The sequence below is a fragment of the Pteropus alecto genome, unplaced genomic scaffold (genome assembly GCF_000325575.1).
Source record: "Pteropus alecto unplaced genomic scaffold, ASM32557v1 scaffold146, whole genome shotgun sequence".
Classification (NCBI taxonomy): domain Eukaryota; kingdom Metazoa; phylum Chordata; class Mammalia; order Chiroptera; family Pteropodidae; genus Pteropus; species Pteropus alecto.
The window spans coordinates 24864912-24886788 of NW_006442107.1; the positions used below are offsets into that span (position 1 = coordinate 24864912).

Consider the following 21877-nt stretch of genomic DNA (forward strand, 5'->3'; position numbering starts at 1 on the left):
CCAAATTGTCCACTATATTTGTGAGTCTGTTTTTAATTAGTTTGTTCTTTTTATTCCTTAGATTCCACATATAAGTGAAATCATATAGTGTTTATCTTTTTCTATCTTAAATACCTTCTAGATCCATCAAAGCAATATCTTTTTCCATCCCCTTCCTTTTAGTCTGTGTGTGTCTTTTAATCTGAAGTGAGTCTCTTGTAGGCAACATGTAGGGGTCTTGTTTTCCTTTCCATTCATCCACTCTGTCTTTCAGTTAGAGCACTTAATTCTTTTCCATTTGAGGTACTTATTGATAGGAATGTAGTTGTTAGCGTTCTTTATTCCTGTTTTTGATACATGTTTTTCTTCTTAAAGAAGTCCCTCCAACATTTCCTATAATACCGGTTTGGTGGTGATAAATTCCTTCAATTTATTTTTGTCTGGGAAGCTCTTTACCTGTCCTTCAACTCTAAATGATAGCTTTGCTGGATAAATTATTCTTGGTTGTAGATCCTGGGTCTTCATCCTGTCGAATATTTTTTGCCAAGCCCTTCTGTCCTGCGTAGATTCTTTTGAGAAATCACCTGCCAGTCTTATGGGTTTTCCCTTATAAGTAACTGTTTTCCTCTTTCTGCTTTTAATAGTCTTTCTTTGTATTTAACCTTTGACATTTTAATTATGATGTGTCTTGGTGTGGGCCCCCTTGAATCCCTGTTTTTTTAAATTCTCTGAGCTTCTTGGGGTTTTATGTCCATTTCCTTCACCAGGTTAGAGAAGTTTTTCATCTTTATTTCTTCAAACAGCTGTTCAACATCTTGTTTTCCTTCAGGTACGCCGATCAGACGGATATTTTGAACCTTAATAGTGTCCCATATGCTCCTTAAATTGTTTTTATAGTCTTGGCATCTTTACTCTTGCTGTTCTGATTGAGTGTCCTTGGCTTTCCCTTACTCTAGATAGGGCGTTTGAGCCTTTTCTTTATTCATTTTGTTTATTCACTTTGTTTATTCCTTTGTTTATCAAGCCCTTATATTTATTAAACAAATATAAATATAGCAAACGTCCACCTCTTGTGCCCATACTCACCAATATCACCTTCGGATATAATGTAGCTGACGTAATACTTAATTTTCCTTTAGTTCAATTTTCAAATACAGTTTTGAAAAATATGTAATTTTATACAGAACATCCACAGGAATAGTTAGCTAAACCACATGAAACTGATGTTTTACAGGTCAAGACACTCAAATATCAGCAATTTCATATAGTTCAATCTAAGTACATCCATCACCCAGCTTAAACATCACCCAGTTAAAATTCATGTGTCCTCTCTTCACATTCCCCTATTTTCATCCCTCAGAGGTGACTGCTCTCCTGAATTTATCATTCTCATGCACATCTCTAAACATTAACCACGTAAGCATTCTTAATCAAGTTTTACATTCCTTTAGTTATGTCAAGCTATACATATTCTGCTATACACATTTGCTCAATATTGAGACTCATCCATGTTGATACACTTTTCCTGTTGAACATTTTGTACATATTGTGTTGTTTTCCTTTTGAATTAAGTGTGATGAGTATATCTTTATGATTAAACTTCTATCAGCTTTTTTTTCCCTCTTGGACTCTCAAATGAAATCCTGGATCAAATTATAGAAAAATATTTTTAAGGCTTTTGAGATATCTTGACAAAATGCTTAAAGTTTTTCAATTCACCCTCCCATCAGCCTACTCTAAATGGTCTACCTTCATAGCAAAAAGCACTACTAAAAAATTAACCAAAAATGAAATCTGAAATTTTCCTGTTTTTAATGTTTTATTCATAAAGTTCCACTTTTTCCTATTCTTCAAACATGATTCATCTCCTACAGCCTCTACTCTACACTCTTCAGCATGAACACTGGAGCGAATTTACCAGTTAAGAATACAGGATTCTTGGACACAGATTTCCATCTAAATTCCAGCTCTGCTGATTAAAACTTGTAGTACTTTAGGCAGTTACTTCTCTTTCTGAAAACAGAAAACACCATCTGCTACATAGAATTGTTGAGGGTTAAAAGAAATAACACATAAAGAGTGTAGCACAGAACCTGGTAGAGTAAGCACACTAATATTTGTCAGATGACAAGGGTAGTTAATAGTATCCACCACAATCCTTTTTTGGAAACTGTATAAAATCTATAAATTAATGAGAAAACCTTGGCACAGAATAAGCATTAAATTCATATTAGTTAGCATACTATCAATAAATAACTTAAAAATTCACCAGAATAATTGTGTTACATCTACAAATTGGAAGAATTAATATCTCTACACTGTTCAGTCTTCCCACCCTGGAATATTATTGGTTTTGACTCATGAATTTAAAAAAAGCTAGAACTTATCTTGCCACAGTTCCACAAGTGCTAAAGAGGGAAAAATTACAAAGTTCTAGAAAACATGGAAAACTCTTATTCTCCTTGCAGATTCACAATGCATATTATTCTTTACAAAGTAGTTGTACTAACTCATGTGGCTCTCTACTTAACAACACTAATTTCTGTAGTTCATCAAATAGAAGACACCAATTTTCAGATGCATGTGTTTTACGTATTACTAAAAAAGGCTTGGTAAGTTTGAAACCAAATCTAAATTTACACCATTTAGGACCTTTCTTAATTTCAGATATTAAAAAAGTATACTTTAAAAATCCATCTTCAGGCCCCAGGTGCGCCAGGCCCGGGTGCACCCTGCGAGTGTGTGGAAGGGGACACCCTGCCTTCAGAGATCCAGTTCTTAAGGGGAAATGGCAACATCCATGGGTCAGGAGTGGAAGTGAGGCAGGGAATTATACAGAAGTGAAAAACAAAAACAATAAAAATCCATCTTAGTATGTATTTTCACTATGGCAACAACATACACATACTGTAGTATAATCTTACTAAAATATGTTAAATACTGTCATTCCTCCTTAATCATGGATTCTGTATTCGGAAAGTCACCTAGTCATTTGCTAAAATTTTTAACTCTAAAATCAAGTCGGTGCTTTCAGTCATATATGAACATGCATAGAAGCAGCAAAAATCTGTCACCTGATGCATGTGTTCTCAACTGAGGTTGACTTGTTTCAGCTTTCATACTATTAACAAATGTTCTTTTCAATGGTCTACTTAGCGCCATTTTGTATACTTTGTGTTTTTTGTTCGTGATTTTGTTTAAAATGGCCCATGAAAATAGTACTTACAGCACAAGACTGTCACCTGCCTTTTAGAGAAAATACATGTGTTAGAAAACCTTCATCCAAGCCATGAATTATAATTCTGTTGGTCATGAATTCAAGGTAAACGAAACTATAAATACGTTGTCCTTAAACAGAAACACACTAAAACAGTTATGTATTGATTAGTTGAAATGTGACCAGAGGCCCATAGGAATCTAACCCTGTATTTTCCCTGGGAGCATTGGTTTAGTATTCACTAACTCGGGTTTGCAGCAACTTTATAAAACTACCACAAATAAATCTACTGCATTTGACACCTAGTCTTTGCCACTATTCTTTTGTAGATTGAATCTCATATTATGTACTAACCTTACCCAAAATATAAAATACACAAATACTTTTAAAGCTTTACTGAGAGGAAAACCTGGTTCGAATAAATGGAACTCTAACATGTTCCTACAAAGAAAATGGTAAATTTTGCTAATTTCTTTTCCTTTTCAAAAGTATGCCCCTTAATTTTTTTGGATCCATAAGAACTTTCACATTAAATGATAAAGACCAATATCAGACATACTTTTTTTTTTATTGCTGTTTTAACTGTAATGTAACTAGAAAATGTTTGCTATTGGTTTAAGATGGACTTTCTTCATCATGTTAAAGTATCTTTCAGTTTAGTTAGGAATAAGTGCTGTTATTAAATGTCATTCTGACATTATAGAAGATCATATGAATTTTGTCTGACTGCTAAATACATTTCAAAATACTAAGCATTCTCACATAATCAACTTAATTATAAGAGATTAAAATATGCTGTGAAATTTGAATTTCTATTATTTCATTTATGGTGCTCTACCTAAATGCAAAATAAATTTAAAAAATCACTAAATTTCACAAAATCTTAAGCTTTAAAAGTTATAAAATACAGCAGCACTAAGATCCTGTGTACTTTTTTGGGGGGGAAGTGGAGCAAGAGAAGCATATTACAGTCTGGTCTGTTTTCCATTCATACTGCGGTGCTTCCTTTATAGCTAATAATGGCAATCAGTTCAAACAGCTTTTTCTTCACATGATTTCTTTTCATATAAAAATAATGACCAATAGTGGAATAAATTCAATATAGTAACCACTGTGGTTTAGTATTACATTTAAACTGTTACTAGACTGGTTTCACATCACAAACATCTAGACATTAAAACTCACAAAACATAAATACTTTTTGTTACATTGGCATATGACTGAAAATCAAAAAAAAGAAACCAATACACAATAGATAATTTGGAGTACTCTTTATCATCAGAGTCCTCACAATTTGCAATTACTTATCAATGTTTATTTAATTCTTCTTCCCTTTTGGTCTATGAGCACTATGAGGGCAGGATTCAACTTATGTTTATTGGCTTCTGCTAGGTCTTTTTTTTTGCTCTCTTCACATCTCTCCACCTTGCTGCATCCCTGGGCTCCCTTGCCTTCCACGTGGGTTCAATAGCACCAACAGATAAGAGGATGGAAAAGAATGAGACACGCACACATACCACATACAAATGTTCTTGCTATTTCTCAATTTATGTAACCCTCTCAACAGGGCCTAAAACCTTCTTTTTAGACAACGATCTTTGCAGAAAATTTCTTCATTTAAAAAACAAAACTCTACAAGCATAATTAAGTGAAAATACAAATTTAGTTGCCCCCAATCCTCAGTAACGTTTTTTTCTTTAAGCATGTAAACAAATGGTAAGTTTTACAAGCAATTGTATATGCTGAGAATTTTTCTCTAAACTTAACCAATTAAAACAATTTTTAAAAATCCCTATTAACACTGGAAAGAATCCAGTTTTGTCATCAAATAAAGTAGGTCTTTTTCCTTTGGTTCTCAAAGGACTCCTTGTAAAAGTACTTGATAAAGGATACACTAACAGGTACATTCCACATTAACACATTTCAATCCAGGAGAATGTAAAACTATATTTTATGAGAGCCTACTGAAAACATAAAACAAAACTAAAAAAATATTAACAATCAGGACAAAATCAATTACTCTTGAATTAGATGACTAATACCTTTTACTAAAGACCTTAGTCTCCATGGAGTAAAACTCAGGGCAGACTTTAGACCCCATTCCATAGAACGTTAGCTCCTGAAGTACCCTGAAAGTATATTACTTCACTTGTAAGGAAGGTTTTACAGAAAATGAGTCTAAGTAAAACAAAATTCATACTCAGTGCATGTGAAGTAAAAAGGTATATATTCTATACGTATTCATAGAAGAAATATTTTAGTTAAAAAAATTAAATGCCTGATCTAAGAATGGAATTCTTCTGAGACTGCCTAGCAGTAATGCTCATTTCTTACTGTGTTAATATGTGTGAATTATTAAAACTTAATTTGATATAGTCAATAGACAACTGTCCTACATTTATGTTTATTAAAAATTGACATAAACAAACAAAATCTGTACAAAAAAATATCCCAAATCACATATCACTTTGAAACAGTAATCTTGAGAGACATTATCGCCTAGGACCCCCTCTTCCTCTGCCCCGGCCACGTCCTCGTCCTCTTCCTCTGCCCCGGCCTCTTCCTGCAACTGAGGGAAGAAAAAAACAAGGCAGGGTAAATTCTCTTCTGTGCTCTTACCCAGAACCACAAAAAGCATCTACAGCCAAGAAAACTTTAACTCAGCTTCTCTTAAATGTGACCTTAGTTACTCCTGCCAACACATTATCATGCACAACTAAGAACTGCTGGCCTATAGAGATTCTTTACTGTAACATTTATTTGTTTGAATATATTTACTGAGAAATTAATCAAGTTTTAAAATATTTTTTCTTTGTATGTCTCAAAATCATAAAATGAAACGCAAATCATTTGAACTTCACAAAATGCGATTATCATACCAATGGAACAGAACATGAACACCATGTGCCAGATTCTGTTACTGAATAGAATACACACAAGTTAATTGAAAGTCAATGAAATTTAAAAGTACTGTATCAAGTAACAACCAAGACTCTTAAAAATCTTGTCATTTGATCTAAGCATAACCTAGTATTTTAATCCATATAGCAATATCCCTGTCACTTGGTCATCCTAACTCTACTTGAATATCAGTGACTGAAAACTCATACCCAAATGAACTTATTTCATCTTGTACAGATATGAATGTTAGAAAAATCATGACATGGAGTTCAAGTCAGTCACATTCTGAATTTCTACCTATTATTTCCAGTCTTATTAATTAAAGCAATAGGGTAAGTCTAGGACTTCTGTTAAAACAAGGCAGATTGACCACACTCTCTAATTCCTTCTGAAATATTGTTCATATAGAAAAGAAATAAAAATGGTAAATACCCATAAGGACCACCTCCACCCCGCTGCATAAAAAAGCAAAGGAAACAGTGGTTGAAAGATTTCACTGAATTCTTAAGTCAGAAAGTAGATTTACAACAGTAAATGTTTAGTAAAAGAAGAATAATTCCTAAAAGACCTAGGACCTTGAAAACCAGGGGTGAGATGATGAGGCCACTGGGCTGAAAACAAAAAAATGGCTGACAACCCTTATGTGGAGCAGTAGACTGGCCAGTCCACTTTCCCGACTTGCAAAGCTAATGATTATTTCCTTAATAGATAAGAGAGAAAAGCTGTTCCTCAAGCTATAGGTTGAAACTTGAAATTTTTAACTCAAAGAGAACAGAATAGAAAACTTAACGGCATTTGCATGTATTAAAACTAAGTCATTGTTCCAGCAACTTTTCTTTCAGCTATATGTATGAGTGGGTCATGATGCAAAGTACAGTTCTTAGTGTGGGTGGAAGGAAAGTCTCAAAATCATTATATTAAGTGACTGTCTATAAAATACTGAGCCTCTTTCTCCTGCCCTGCTCCTATAATGCTGGCTGTGAGGTATACATCTCCCACAATAGGTGACTGGAATCTTATTGTGAGAAAACCAGCTTCAAAAAGATTTTCAGATACTGAAATCTGGGTCTCTTCATTGAAGAAACCAACTCATTTCTGAACCACCCTATAGTGATACCCACTAGCCGAGGAGTCTAGCCTTCCTTCCCAGAATTTCTCTTTTTGGGTCCTTGTTAAATAATACATGGCCAAAGTGCAAGATACTTAAGACTTCGACTTAAAGACCAAATAAAGAGATTAAATAAAAAGAAACCAGAGAAAACAATGTTAAGTTCAGAATAAAACTTAAAAAAAAAAAAATCCCAAAACTGTAATTAAAATCCTATCAGTTAATATCATATACAATAGTTTTCAGATAAGAAAAAATATATCCCTAAAATAAAAGATTCTCGAAAAGTCAGAGGAGGAGGAGGATTGAAGATTAAGTATATGCTGGATTAGAGATTAAGTGCATGCTAGTTTAGAAGATTAAGGTCAAGGAAACTTCTCAGAAAACAGAACAAAAACAGAGAAAAATAAGAAAAGATAAATACTTAGAGAACCAGCCAGAAGACTCAATTATTAAGAATTCCAGGAAGAACAGATCAAAAGGAGAAATTTATCAACATTACAGAAGTAAATTTCTTAGCTCTAAAAGTCAAGAATATCCATACTGAAAGGGTGTACCAGGTACCCAGGAAAAGAATGGAGGAAAAAAGAGAGGACAAGAAAAGATCCCAAGCCAAGTCATTAAAAAATTTCATAATACCAGGAAAAAGATTCAGTCTTCTGAAGTGTGTAGGTGGTGGTGGACCAGGCCACACACAAAGGTATAGGAAGAGTGGCATTAGTGTTTTTAATAATAACGCCAGTAACAATAATAAATACTATACGAACTCGTGGCAACTAAAGGCAATTAAAAAAAAAAAAAAAAAAAGACCTGTGTTGTTTGCAAATGTTTATATTTTGAATAGTGGATTATGGTATAAAAACACCATTCACAAAAACATTTATAATCCTTCAAACTTACCAGCTTCCCTTTTCTTAGATTTCACCTTTGGTTCAACATCCACAAGTAGCGTATCCAGAGGTAAGCTGTCTGGCAGAATAAAATATCGAATGTTATTTCCTCGAATACTCAGTGTTTCCAGTTGTACAGGTTCTCGGTTCTTCAGGGTCATTTTCACAGCCTTAAGATGCGTATTCATGCTGACATCTACACCTAGAGAGAAAAAAAAGAGGGCAATTGTTAGCACGATAAGGCAACCAATTATGCTATCAAGTTACCAAGTTACCATAAATATATTACAAGAGTACTGTTCTGCTACATTGCAGGTGTCCATGACATAATTACGTGAAGCTGGTAAATGGAGGGATACTCTCGGCATAAATAAAAAACCTTCCCTTTGTAGAGACTTTTCCTAGCATGTTATAGTTTTGCATATGTGTACAGCAATGAATACAGCAAGCCATGGAGGAACCCTACTATACATGCCTACTCCCACTGTCCCCATGCATTCTCCTATTTCAGGGTAGACAATGTCTATCGCGTAGTTCTCCCATTGTCTCCATAACTTCCTTATACCACATTCCACCAAGCTTTCACCTTTGCTTTAAAAATAGTCGTCTTATGTACAGTAATAGTTTTCCTTATTACCAGGAATTTAACGTACCTTTTTTTTAAAAAAGAGTGTTACTTTTTTTGCTAATATTTGGATTACTAAGTTGAAAAGTTTTTGAGTGCTCTTTCTCAAACTATTTTTTCCATTAAGTCACAATTTTTAGTATAAGATTTTGCAAAATAAAAGCAAGATTTTCTAGGATGAATATATGGTATTACAGTAGAAATACCTGATTCTTGGGGAATCCTTACCAATATTTCTGAACAAACAGTATAACTAAAGATCTAGTTAATTTCTATCACTAGAAAGTTAAGGTCAGAAAAACATGAATTCTCTTAACTTTCACAACATCCATCTCAAATCTATTGTCTTATTATTATGTTTTCCTCCCTTCTTCCAGTCAGAGAAGAGGTCCTCTTCTTTCCCAAAATTAATATAGTCTTGATACATTCTATCTCCATGGGGATCTTGATCCATCAAGGGAGAAGAAAAAAAATAGGATTCATGAGCTGCTTCTATGTTCTGGGAACTGCATGCTTAGACATTTTAATTTAATCCTTAATATCCCTATGGTAAGTAAGTAGCATGATTACTTCTACTGTGAGGACTAAAATATTTATTCAAAAAGGATATATACAAGATATTTGAAATAATGGTTGTCAGTAGAGGAGAAAAGTAGATTTTTACTAGATTTTGCTTCCCCAACTTACTGAACTCCCCCTCAAACATCATCTATTAAGTACCTACTATATGTTAGGCAAACCTTGCATTATGTTATTTTTGTGTTTGTGTCTTCCGTCACTAGACTGAGTTCCTAAAAAGCAGAGCTCAGGAAAAAGCAGATTAAATCACTGTATACAGAATTTTAACAGGACAGCAATTACACTTCTTCAGATATGGTCAAAGACTATATCAAAACCTTACACTGATTTCTTTCCACAGTAACTGGCACTGCAAAGTTCTAGTATACTCAAAAATAATACTGTATGTTTCTCTTGGTTTACTCAATGCTTGATATATCGTTAAAAATTATTTATAAATTTATAATTTAAATATTTCATTAGGCTCATTAATTCATTTGAAACTTTGTAGTTCTGGAGGGGGAACACCTACTATGAGTGAATCTCAGTGGCCTTAAAATATAAAACTACATAAATAATATCATTAAAGCAAATAGACACGTAAAAAGTCTGAAATACTCCAAAATGTTGTGCCAAGTAATTGCCTTAGTAATGTAAAGTTATGGTTCCTCGCCACACCCTCTCCATTTCCTACATATTTTTTTTTTTACTCAAGATAATCAGACATGGAAACCTCAACCTCTATCTTCAAGAACTTTACAATCTAACAGGGGACACGAAATTCTAATAAAAATAAAATGTAGTTTGGAAGATGTAACATTCCAGGCAGAAGGACATACACAGGCAAAAGCATGAAAGGCACAAAAATCAGGAAAACAGAGGTCACGTATAGGATAACAAGTTATCCAGTTTGGTCTTAACACAAATACTTAAGGTAAGGCTTAAGTAAGAAGGTCCATGAAATGATCCAAACCAAAAAAAAAAAAAAAAAGAGAGAGAGAGATCTGTATTACAATAATGTTCATTTAGTAATCAAACAAATAATTCTGGGCTGCAGGTGGAAGAGATGGAAAAAATAAAGTGTTATAAAGCAGTCCAACCTCCATACCTGTGATTGTTCCATGGACCTGTGTCCCATTCTTTAATTCGATGGTTACAGTTTCATGACTCAATTTCATCAAAAATCTATAAAGACAGTAAGAATAAAATAATAAATTTTCACATTTAACACTTTAAAATCATGTTTAAGTCAAAGGGTAAAATTTCTAGACGTTGAAAATCTGTTTAGATACTATCTGTATCAATTTCTATTAATAATCTACATAAAATTTCAGCTTTCCCTGAATTAAAACCTTAACATTTAAAAGGAACATAATAATAACAGAAACTGTCATTTGGACATTTCTGATTCTCCAAAACAGTGGTCCCCAACCTTTTTGGCACCAGGGACCAGTGCGCCTATGAGAATCTAATGTCTGATGATCTGACGTGGAGCTGAAGTGATGATGCTAGCACTAGGGAGCAGCTGCAAATACAGACGAAGTTCCGCTCTCTTACCAGCTGCACACCTCAGGCTGTGCTGCCCAGTTCCTAACAGGCCATGGACAGCCATGGACTGGTACCGGTCCACAGCCTGAGGGTTGGGGACCCCCGCTCTAACCATTATGCAGCATCCATGCAGAGATTCTAAAGTTGTTATAAGCCACCAAATTGAAATCAAGAAATTATATGGATGAAGGTGGTCGAAAGGTACAAACTTCCAGTTACGAATAAATATGTATTGGGGGTGTAATGTACAACATGCTGTGTGGTATACTGGAAAGCTGTTAAGAGAGTAATCTTAAAAGTTCTCATCACTAGGAAAAAAACTTTTTTCGGGGGTATCTATATGAATGATGGTTGTTTACTAAACTTACTGTGGTAATCATTTCAAAATATATGTAAGTCAAGTAATTAAGATATACATCTTAACCATATACAGTGCAGTATGTCAATTATACCTCACTAAAAATGAAAGAAAAAATTATAATTGGTAGTAAAAGATTACATGCTTATTGTATATGCACGATAAAGTAAAAGTCTCTTTTTAACCCCCTCCATGTGTGTGGGGATATTCTTCTACACCATTTTCTATCCATTCATAAGCATATACATAAAATGTTTTCACGTAATCTGGGCCAGACTTTAATGACTTCGATAACTTGTAGTTCTCATTTAGCAGTTTATATTATGACATTTTCATGCCTACACACACACACACACACACACACACACACAGATATATAGCTGCCCCAAATCCTTTTATGCAAACCCTCATCAACACTAATTGTTACCAATCTTCTAAATTTCTATCAATTTGAAAGGGAAAAAGGAGCAATTTGCTTTTACCTATTACTTGCGAAGTTGAATAGCTTTTAATGGGACATCTGGATTTCTTTTGTGAATACCTATTCACATTATTCACACATTTTCAACTACATTGAATTTTTCTTTCATTTTTTACCAGTTTGCCACAGCCATTCAAGTTTGTGGTTTTCTTTAGTCATATATATATATATTTTAAAATTTTCCATTGTTAAATTTATTATTTTTAAAAATTTTCCATTGTTAAATTTGGGTATATATTTGTTTGGTAAGATGGTTCCCATCCCCAGATTGTAAAAAGTCTCTTATTTTCCTCTAGGTTTATATTTAGAATTTTAATCCATCTGGAATTCATCTCTTTTCTATGCAGTGTGAGGTAGAAATTTGCCTTTATTATTTTCCCCAACTGGATAGCCAGGTGCCTCAATGTTTACTGAATAATCCATCTATTCCCCACTTCATCTAATCTTTTGTTCTCCCCAACTTTTTATTATGAAACACTGCAGAGGAAGAAAAGTTGAAGAATTCACCAATTACTGAAATGTTGCTATCTGTGTGTTCCCCTATACACACCTTAGTTTCATATCATCTAAAGTAAATTTGCAGGCACTTCAGCACGTATTTTCTAATGAGAGCATTCTCTCACGTAACCATTAATATCACATCTAGAAAAATGAATAGTCCCACAGTATGATCTAATATGCAATTTATATTCACGGTTTCTAATCTTTAATACGTACTTTGTACAGCCTATCATAGCATCTATCACACTAAATGGTACATATAGGATTACCTATTTTTCCCTCTATTATAGTGTTGTTGAGGGTAAGGTTTATGACTTGTAATCTAATCCTGGATTGTAATAGGCACTGAAACTTTTGGCTGAAATATTTCAATAATAGAAACCAGCCTTAAAATACTTCTGTAGTGGTATAGAAAGCCACAAAAAAAAGGGAAACCAGCATTCTGCTATGGCAGCCAATGAGAAGTAGCAGCCATGGCTCTGTGCTACCCCGCAGCCGTGGGCCTCAACAAGAGCCAAAAAGTGACCGAAAATGTGAGCAACCCAGGCACAACTACCACTACGGGAACCTTATCAAGCATGCCAAGTTCATGCGCGACAAGATCTGAGAGGTGTGCGGCTTTGCCCTCTATGAGCAGCACCATGGAGCTGCTCAAGGTCTCTAAGGATATGGGGGCCCTGAAGTTCATCAAGAAAAAGGTGAGGACACACATCCGAGCCAAGAGAAGAGAGAAGAGCGGAGCAATGTCCTTGCAACCGTGAGGAAGGCAGCAGCTAAGAAGGACTAAGCCCCATCCCTTCTGTGTGTAATAAAACCTTTTCAGAAAAAAAAAAAAAGGGGGAGGAGAGGAAATTAGACCAGTGTGTTGAATCCTTTTTCCTATTTGCTGTCAAGAAGTCTCTCAATGAACTGGTACTGCTTTATTTCACCAGACAAGAATTCTTTAACTTAGCTCTAAATTTAATAATCACTTATAACTATATTAGCTTAGAATTTTCACCTAATAGTTTACTTCCATTATCAAGTTTTGGGGTTTTAAAAAATCTTTTAGGAGCATTTGACATCTTGCTTCCTAGCAATGTCATCAGTTTGATTTAAACAAAATCTTATAAAAATTTTTAAAAATGTTCTATTTTTATTGACCCACTCATTAACTTTTACTTTTGTAAAAGCTCTTTCAAATCATTTTTGGAAGTAGGCAGGATTAAAGTAAAAATATAATACCTTAGTAATCAAGCAATCTACCACATGGAAGTAAAAAGGAAAACCAGAAAGCAAAAGACATCTGAAACAATTAAAACACATTTGAGAAAGTCCAAAAACATTTCTTTGATAAATAGTATTTATCATTATATATTAATGGCAGTCCCTGTGCTGGGTAACGAGGATTAAAAATGAATAAGAAGAGTAGTCCCCCCAAGGAGCTCAAACTCTAGTAGGAAGGACACATATAAGATATTTTAAAAGCAACTAAATTGTAAAACCCCATGGAGATATACACAGGTTTTTATTAGGCACATAATGTAGCATGGGTAGGAGGGAGTCAGATCTTAGTAGACTTCTAGTAAGAAGCCTGAAAAGGTGGAAATACGCAGCAAAAAAAGACAAGAGCAAAGATATAGTAGTAAGGAACAGCACAATGTACAGAGAAATTATAGGTACTACCAATGGAAGAAATACTAAGTCAAGAGAATGAGTAGGGAAGTTAGGCAAGGTCCTTTTGTGGAGAGCCTAAGCTCTGTTAAAGAAGTCCTCTAGGAGAGCTACGGGAGGGTTTTCATCAATGAAATACAGTGCCAGGGTCACATTCACACTGGAAGACAAATTAGGTGGCTAGAGCAGTACAGAGGATAAAGTTACAGTAATCAAGACATAGGAACAACAAACAGATCAATGAAACAGAATAAGGTCCAGAAATAGACCCACAATCATATAGTCAAGGTGGTCATGGGACTGCCAAAGCAGTCCGATGGGTAAAGAAAACCCTTTTCAATCAATGTTGATATCCATAATAGGAATTTATATTCTATAATAGGAATTTATATTCCATAATAATATGGAATAACTGGAAATTCATATCGAAAAAATGAACCTGGACTCCCAACACACACCACCTGCCAAAATTAATTGAAGATGGATCACAAACCTTAAAAGTTAAAATTATAAAGCTTTTAGAGGAAAATATTGGAGAATAATTTCATGGTTTGAGAGTAGGCAAGTTTCTTTAACGGTAGATAGAGAGCAATAACCATAAAAGAAAAAGCTGGTAAATTAAGACTTCCTCAAAATAAACTCTGCTCACCAAAGACATTACTAAGGAAACGAACAAGCAAACCACAAATTGAGAGAAATTTTATGACAAAAGACTAATGTGCATAATACATAAAGAATCGCTACAACTCTTGTAATTAAAAGAAAAAACGCAATCAAAATCCAACTCTTCACAAAGATGGCGAATAAGCAGGTGACAAAGTACTCTACATCATTAGTCACAACTAGACTACTGCTACTAAACGAGCACTAAAATGGCTAAAATTAAACTGACAACAACAAATGCTGGTGAGGGTGTGGAGCAATTGGAATTCTAATATACTGTTGGTGGGACTGTAAAATGATACAACCACTAAGGATAATGAACTGGCCGCTTCTTATGAAACTAAATGTATACCTATACTATGATTCAGCAGCTCCACTTCTAAGCAATTACCTGAAAGAAAATGGAAAAGAAAGACTTGCACGAGAATGTTCAAAGCCGTTTTAAAGAAAATATGTAAATAACTTTTAAACAGACAGTGGACTACTATTCACTAATAAAAAGAAACAAGTTAATGATGCAAGCCACGATGTGGATGATGAGTAAAAAAAAAATTTTACACAGAAAGAACTCATACTTCATGATTCCAAATATATAAAATTCTAGTACAAGCAAAACTAAGAAGAAATTGGCTGCTTTGAGGTGGGGGTGGGGGGGTGGGGGAGAGGGGATGGAACCAGAGACTGGAAAGGGTTTGAGGAAGCTGAGGTTTTAGTAATGTTCCATATCTTGATGGTGGTATAAATTTTTCAAGAATGGGAAATGTACACTAAATTTCATTCTATATTTACCTCAAGAGGTAATAAAAAACCCTGGGTGAAAAAAGGGAGCCTGAACAGCTCAGTGGTGGCAATTGGAATGGTAGGGAGGGTATCGTGGGCAGCAGAAATAGACACTATAATTTCAGCCTAGAAACCAAAGAGATTGGAATTCTTTTCTGATGAATCCTTCATTACCTGAATTTCTATTTACTGAGATTTAGATATTCAGATAATAATCAAATATTCAGATAACATGGTATCCTTCAGTATCCAAATGCACATTATTTAAATCGAAAAAACAAAGAGAACTGGATAGAGAAATACTTCTATTAGGTAGATAAAAATGTCAAAACAGGGCAATTTATCAGGTATCAGAATTATCTAGATAGGAAGAAGTCAAGATGATTCCCAGGTTTTCGGTTACGGTGACAGTAAGATGACAGTGCCACCAACTGAGGTACAGAAATAAAAAAGTCAACTGAAAATGTGAACCAGTTAGACAAACACCCATTTTCTTGGTGCAAAATACATTCTCCAGTAAGAAAAAATTTTGTTTCTATATTCTAAGACACAGAATAGGATTCAATACAGCCTTTAAATTTACAGAAAAATTTTGTTACAAGGAATATCTTTAAAAGAGACAAACTGATTCCAAAGAGTATGCCAAGTACTGAGAAACTGCTCAAAAATATACTTTAAATTCTGAGACGTTTTCATCCAGTTATAGTACAAATAAAAAGATTAAAAGTTAACCTTAAATGCCCTCTCTATAAACTCCACTCTGAATGGTTTCATGTTATTTCGATTTTATGTTATGTTATTTCAAATTTACTTGTCTGTCTTCACCACAAAACAGAAAGTTCCAACAAGGCAAGGATTTTACTTTTAATGAAATACATTACCAGCGAACAGTGTAACAGGCGACGCTGAGAATCCTTGACTCAATAGGCAATAAACTAGCTGAATTATAATCGTTGGCTTAGTTATTATTAACCTTGAGGTTCTCAGCCTCAAGAAAAAATACTAAAACCAAATATATCAGTAGGTTTACTAACCAAGTTTAAACACGAGATATAAAATGGAAGAAATACTGATTATTCTTGTAATCAGCCATGAATATGTAAAGCGATTCTGCCTCAAGTTGGGAGGTTTCTTCCTAAATCCAAGGCCCACTCTATGGTGAATGCTGAATAACCTTAAGTCTAGAGAGTATCAAAAAATAAACTAAAAAAATAACTTATAGAGTCCATCCTTGATTTAAAACATTTCGGAAATGGGTTTCATTATTCTCGAGAAAACCCTGCAGCTTTAACTACTCTTTTAAAACGCTTTAATTTAAACTATTTATGCAGAACATACAATTTTTCCTTATGTCTCCCACGTTCTCACGGAGCACGGCCCTAGTTATATTTGCTGGTTCCTGAGAGCTGAGATGAGCCCGAAAAGTAACCTAGAGTACGAGTTCTACGCGAAATGCAAATCGGTAGGTAACCGAAAGCAAGATCTTGTAAGCCTGGCGCTGCACCTTTAAGGCCTCTGAATCACTGGGTGGGAAGAAACGGCTAGGCCTTTACGTCCAACTCTTGGAAGACACGCCGGACCCCGGCGCGACCCAGTCTGAAAGCCAGGCCGGAGTGCCGGCGCAGCCAAGATAGGGCGGGAGCGACGGGCGCCGGAGAACGTTAGCAGGCCGCGCGCGCACGCACGCGGCTTTCGCGCCTCCAGTAACTAGGGCAGCCCAGCCACCCGCTCACGGCCCAAACTGTCCCTTCACAGCCCTCATTCTGCTTGGTCACCTCCTTACCTCACGAGCTTCATCCTAGCGGCGCCGTCACTCCTTCGGTCCGAGAATGCACAAAACCCGACAACCAAGGGCCTACGGACAGGAGTATGAATGGCCGGAAACGCCTACTCCCGGGGCTGCAACGTAAAGAGCGCGCGGAGCGCTGCGAACGCACGGCGGAAGCGCCGAGGCCGCGCTGAGTCGCACTCCCTTCCGCCCCCGAGGAGCGCTACTGCGGCCCCTGGCGACTGGAGGTGTGCCTTGCGACTGCTAAGGGCGTTTGGGGCGGGTCTAGAGGGGAAATTTCCTATTAGAGGGAGATTTGAGGAGATTATATTCAATTAGTGGGCACTTCAGAATGGCAGTCCGCCTTGTATTATGTAGCGGCAAGTATATCCGTAAGCGAAAGGAAGTTCTGAGAGAAGCTCAAAGAATTATGCTAATTCTGCTTCCAAACCAGGAACTTCAGCGTTACTTAATGGATCTGAAGAAAATCACACAGTTTAGCTAATTATTTTCACTTTCAATTCTGGTCTCGGACCTCAAAAGGGTACCCTACATTGCCCAGAGATCGTGTTATGCTTCTTTAATAAGCTCACAAACTATTTCATACTTTCTTCTCTCCCTCTCAAGCATTGTACAGCTCCTCTCCCAAATTACTCCCTGCTAATGTTTTCTACTTCTTCGAGAAAACAAGCCATTCTACTTCCTGTTACAAGGGTAGAAATATTATTGCTCCTTCCAAAGGCAAATTCCTCTAAGTTGTATTATGGATCGCTCATTTTCTCAAAAAATTGAGTTCTTCAGTTATCCCCTTCTAACCTGAATTATCAATTTCTCCTCTACTAGATTTTTTTCATCAGCATGCAAATTTACCTTAAAAGCAAAATTCTCTGATGCAGCTCTGGCTACTGCCAGATTTCTTTCACAGAAAAACTTAAGTGAGCTGTCAATACCTGTTTTTATCACCTCCAATTCACTTTTCAAACTACACTGAAACTGCTTTTCTAAAGACCAAAAGCCTCCAAGACCAACTTCTGTTCTCATCTTACTCAACAGCTCAGCAGCATTCAACACAAACACCCTCCTTTCTTGGCTTCCAAAACATCAAGTGCACCAGAGGTTATTCTTATCCCACCAGCTACTCTTTCTAGGTCTCATTAGCTGTCTCATCCTCTACTGAGCCATTACATATCAGGGCTCTCTCCTTTTGGATACCATCTCCTTTAGCTTAGGTGATCTCCTCCAAAACCATGGCTTTAATTTGTATCTCCAGCCTGGACTTCATCCCTGATCATTTGAAATCTTGGATGTTGTAAGGCAATGTTCATCAAACTTTAATGTGCATGGGATTCATCTTGGAGTAAACTTTAGAATGAAAATTCAAATTCAGTTGGTGTGAGCTCTGAAATTCTGCACTTCTAATGTTAAAGAGAAAAATCTACAAGCCCCAAATGGCATCACTTATGCTAAAAGCTCAAGATACCAAGATTTTGTACATGATCTAATTGCAATTTCAACCTCTTCCGGAAATATAATCTTAATTAACCAGTCTGGAATTTTCTGGTCATACATCAGTAAGATAATCTGACACCTAGGCCATCTCCATCCCCCATAGAAAGAAGAGGCAACCTATATGATTCCCCAAAGTAAAGATGTCGTGGCTTCTTTTGTTTTACTAATAGCTCCCTTGCCTCATTCTGCTTCCTATATAAACCTTCTATTTTGTGCAATCCCTCAGTTGCTAGATGGGATGCTGCCCAATTCATAAATAACTAAATAAAGCCAATTAGATCTTCAAATTTACTCTGTTGAATTTTGTTTTGTTTTTAAACACTAGCAAGACTTCAGTTGATGAAGATGCCCCTAGTCTCATGGACCACAATTTGAGTAGCTAGATTGTAATGAACATTTGTGTGCTGCTTTCTCAACATCTATCCCCTGCTTTTCCCAACAGTTTCCAATAATCTGGTGATTCATATGGTCCTAAGGAAGCTAACTCTACCCTTATGTCAATAATCACATTCCATTTCTTGGTCCACAGTGGGCTTGGGATGAAAGATGATTCAACCAGAACTTTGAAGGGAATACTCTTTACTTTTGGACATGAACAGAGAGGTAGTTGTTGGAAACTCCCTTAGAGCTGAGAGAAGAACCAGTCTTAAGAGAGAGTTAAAAAAAAAGTCATGATATTAATGAGCCCCTGGACTAAAAAAATGCCTAAATTTATTTAAATTAAAATTAAATAAAATTAAAAATTCAGTTCTTCAGTTACAATAATCACATTTCAAGTGCTCAATAGCCATCTGCATCTATGGCTACCCTTTTGGACAGTGCAGATATAGAACATTACAATCAAAGAGTTTGATTAGACAGTGCTGCTGTTTATTACCATATTTATTTCCTTATTTGCATTTGTTATTTGTTTACTTATTGACATGAAAATGTAAACTGTCTGAAGGCAGAAATTTGTCTGTACTGTTTAGTTCTGTATCCCCAGCATCTAGAATAGTGCCTTGCATACAACGTGCCCTTAGTAAGTATTTGTGAAATAACTAAATGTCTGCCCCCCATTAGAATGAACGCTGCATGAGGAAGGGAATGTTGTGTGCAGATGGTTCATTGAAGTATTCCTAATATTGAGCACAGGGTACTGCACCCTATTATCTTCAAGGCTCTTCCTGCTTTGATCTCTGCCTACTTCTTAATCCCTTTTCCCCTCAGTGATATTGGAATATTTGAGTTCCTGGAATCCTTCAAGCTCACTCTCTTCTCCAGACTTTTGTACATTCAGTTCTTTTATCTGGCTAACACCTACTTGTTCCTTCTCAAGTTTGTGGGGCCAGCATTATTACTTGTATGTGTTAATGGTGGGTCTCCCAAAAGATGGCAAATTGAAATGTCATTGTCATTATACCAAATTATTAAAATTTTTCTGTTTTAATTTTCTACTTTAAAATTTTTTAGAATTTTTACTCTCTCATCTTATAAGACTTTCAGGAATCCTAAAATATAATCAACAAGAGCGGAGCAACAAAGAAAAAGACTTTATTTGCTGGGAGCAGGAGGGTAAGTCTGAAAGTGAGACTACCCTGTCTTCTGGGAGTTTGCAGAGGTTTTAAATGTTACAGACCTTCAGATTGGTCACAAGAAACAAAAGGAACAAGGAAAGGAGAATGTGATGTGTGGGGCAATGCAACTATTCTTAGTTTTTAGAAGTAGATGTCCCAATGATAAGCAAGTATAGAAAAGTATATTCTGCAGTTTAGAGTCAGGAAGCAAAACAACTTAAATCCACGAGACTACATTCACAATTTTAAGTTTATCAAGAGAATTTATAAGTAGGAACTTGCAGTTCTTTGTGTAAGGATTGTGAAAATGACCTTCACAATTTATAGAACCATGTTAAACACCAAGATGCATCGTCTAGAGCACAGCAAGTATTTTTAGCATGTATGTACACATGGCAAAAGGTGAAACGATCAGAGCTTTCCCCTAGGACTTTCTCAGGAGCTCTTAGGAATGAAGGCCTCTCTTTTTACTGGGATCAGTTTGCTGTGAGCTATACAATCTTTGAAAGCTCAGTCAAGCAAAATAATTTATTCAGTTGATCATGATTATTTTTTAGTAGACGACCAAATCAAATGAACCAAATTCTAAAGATCATAGACAGACAGCTCTAAAAGAAAACTATTGATGGAAGGCAAAACAAATTTTGTCAAACATATTACAGAATAATTAAGATTTAATCAAAACACAAATTGAGACCTCTGGCATTAATGAATCAGAAATGAAAAATATCTCCTAGAAAGATAAAAACTCTTAAAGAGATAAAGAATAATACTCGAGAAAGTCACTTTTTCCCATAAAAGTAAAAATTTATTTTTATTGAGAAATAATTGACATGTAAAATTGTATAACTTTAAGGTGTACATGTTGATTTGATACATTTATATATTGCAATATGATTACCACTGTAACCCACACCTCTGTCACATCACACAATTATTATTTTTTTTTTGTGGTGGGAACAGTTAGGAGCTAGTCTCTCAGCAACTTTAAAGTTTATAATATAGTATTGTGAAAGCAAACTATGTTATACTTTCACAGCATGTTTAAGAACCTGACTATATTTAGTTTTAGATAAGAAAATCTAGAATTGCAGACATGAATTATAAATCGAGTATGATTTAGCTATGCATCAAACATATATACATATGATTTCACATGGTCTGTAAGGATTCCTATGCTCCTGATTGTGGCCAGCACAACGAATAATGTGGAGTAGATTACTCAGAAGCAGAGGCCTATTTTGTGGGAATGGAAACTTGTAAAGATGGTTTGTGTGTTCGCATGGCAAAATTTGAGTTACTGAAGTGGTTTACACTTGAAAAGAAATCCCACCAATTGTCTGAGAATCTAAAGGTAAAGGCAAGTATAAGCCAGATACTCTGGTAGATAACCAGCTTTAACTAGGCCAGCTGTCTACTTCTGAGTTTTTTCCTCTCAATTTAAGCCATTTGGCATGTATCAATAAACTATATACATTGGGGTCTGGGGAGCAGTCAGGTTTTTGCTAGGCTAACACAACATGTGGTGATGTGGGCAATAGCCTCGCCCATCAAAACCAACCTGTTTGGTTTTTTAAACCAGAGACTCTCTCCAGACTTAACTGACAGGCAGTTCGATAAAGTTTTGTGAAAGATATATTGTCAGAAAAACAACAGGCTTGACAAACTTTGAGCACATTTTAATTGTATTTGTCTTCAAAAGAGGAGGTCTTCAGATTCTCAAAGGCAAGAGTTCCGATTTATCTATTCTCATAGATTTGCAAATAAGAAAAGTGTAGCATA

At 35.5% G+C, this 21877-nt stretch overlaps 1 protein-coding gene across 1 annotated transcript; it reads right to left on the reverse strand.

Annotated features, from left to right (window-relative positions):
- Window positions 1-4452: 4452 nt before the first annotated feature.
- SNRPD1 (small nuclear ribonucleoprotein D1 polypeptide) lies at window positions 4453-17202 on the reverse strand. Its single transcript, XM_006920035.3, has 4 exons — window positions 17046-17202; window positions 10387-10463; window positions 8106-8297; window positions 4453-5765 (listed from the first exon to the last, which is right to left on the reverse strand). Exons 1-4 carry the CDS (start codon window positions 17057-17059, stop codon window positions 5689-5691), a joined length of 360 nt encoding a protein of 119 aa, XP_006920097.1. The 5' UTR covers window positions 17060-17202; the 3' UTR covers window positions 4453-5688.
- Window positions 17203-21877: the final 4675 nt, after the last annotated feature.

Bases quoted from the DNA above. Each gene is read 5' to 3' on its own strand.
- SNRPD1 (XM_006920035.3), bottom strand. The intron at 8,298-10,386 runs GTATGGAGGTTG...TTTTCTCTCTAG, and splicing joins GGTCCATGGAACAATCACAG to GTGTAGATGTCAGCATGAAT. The intron at 5,766-8,105 runs GTAAGTTTGAAG...TTCTTCCCTCAG, and splicing joins ATCTAAGAAAAGGGAAGCTG to TTGCAGGAAGAGGCCGGGGC.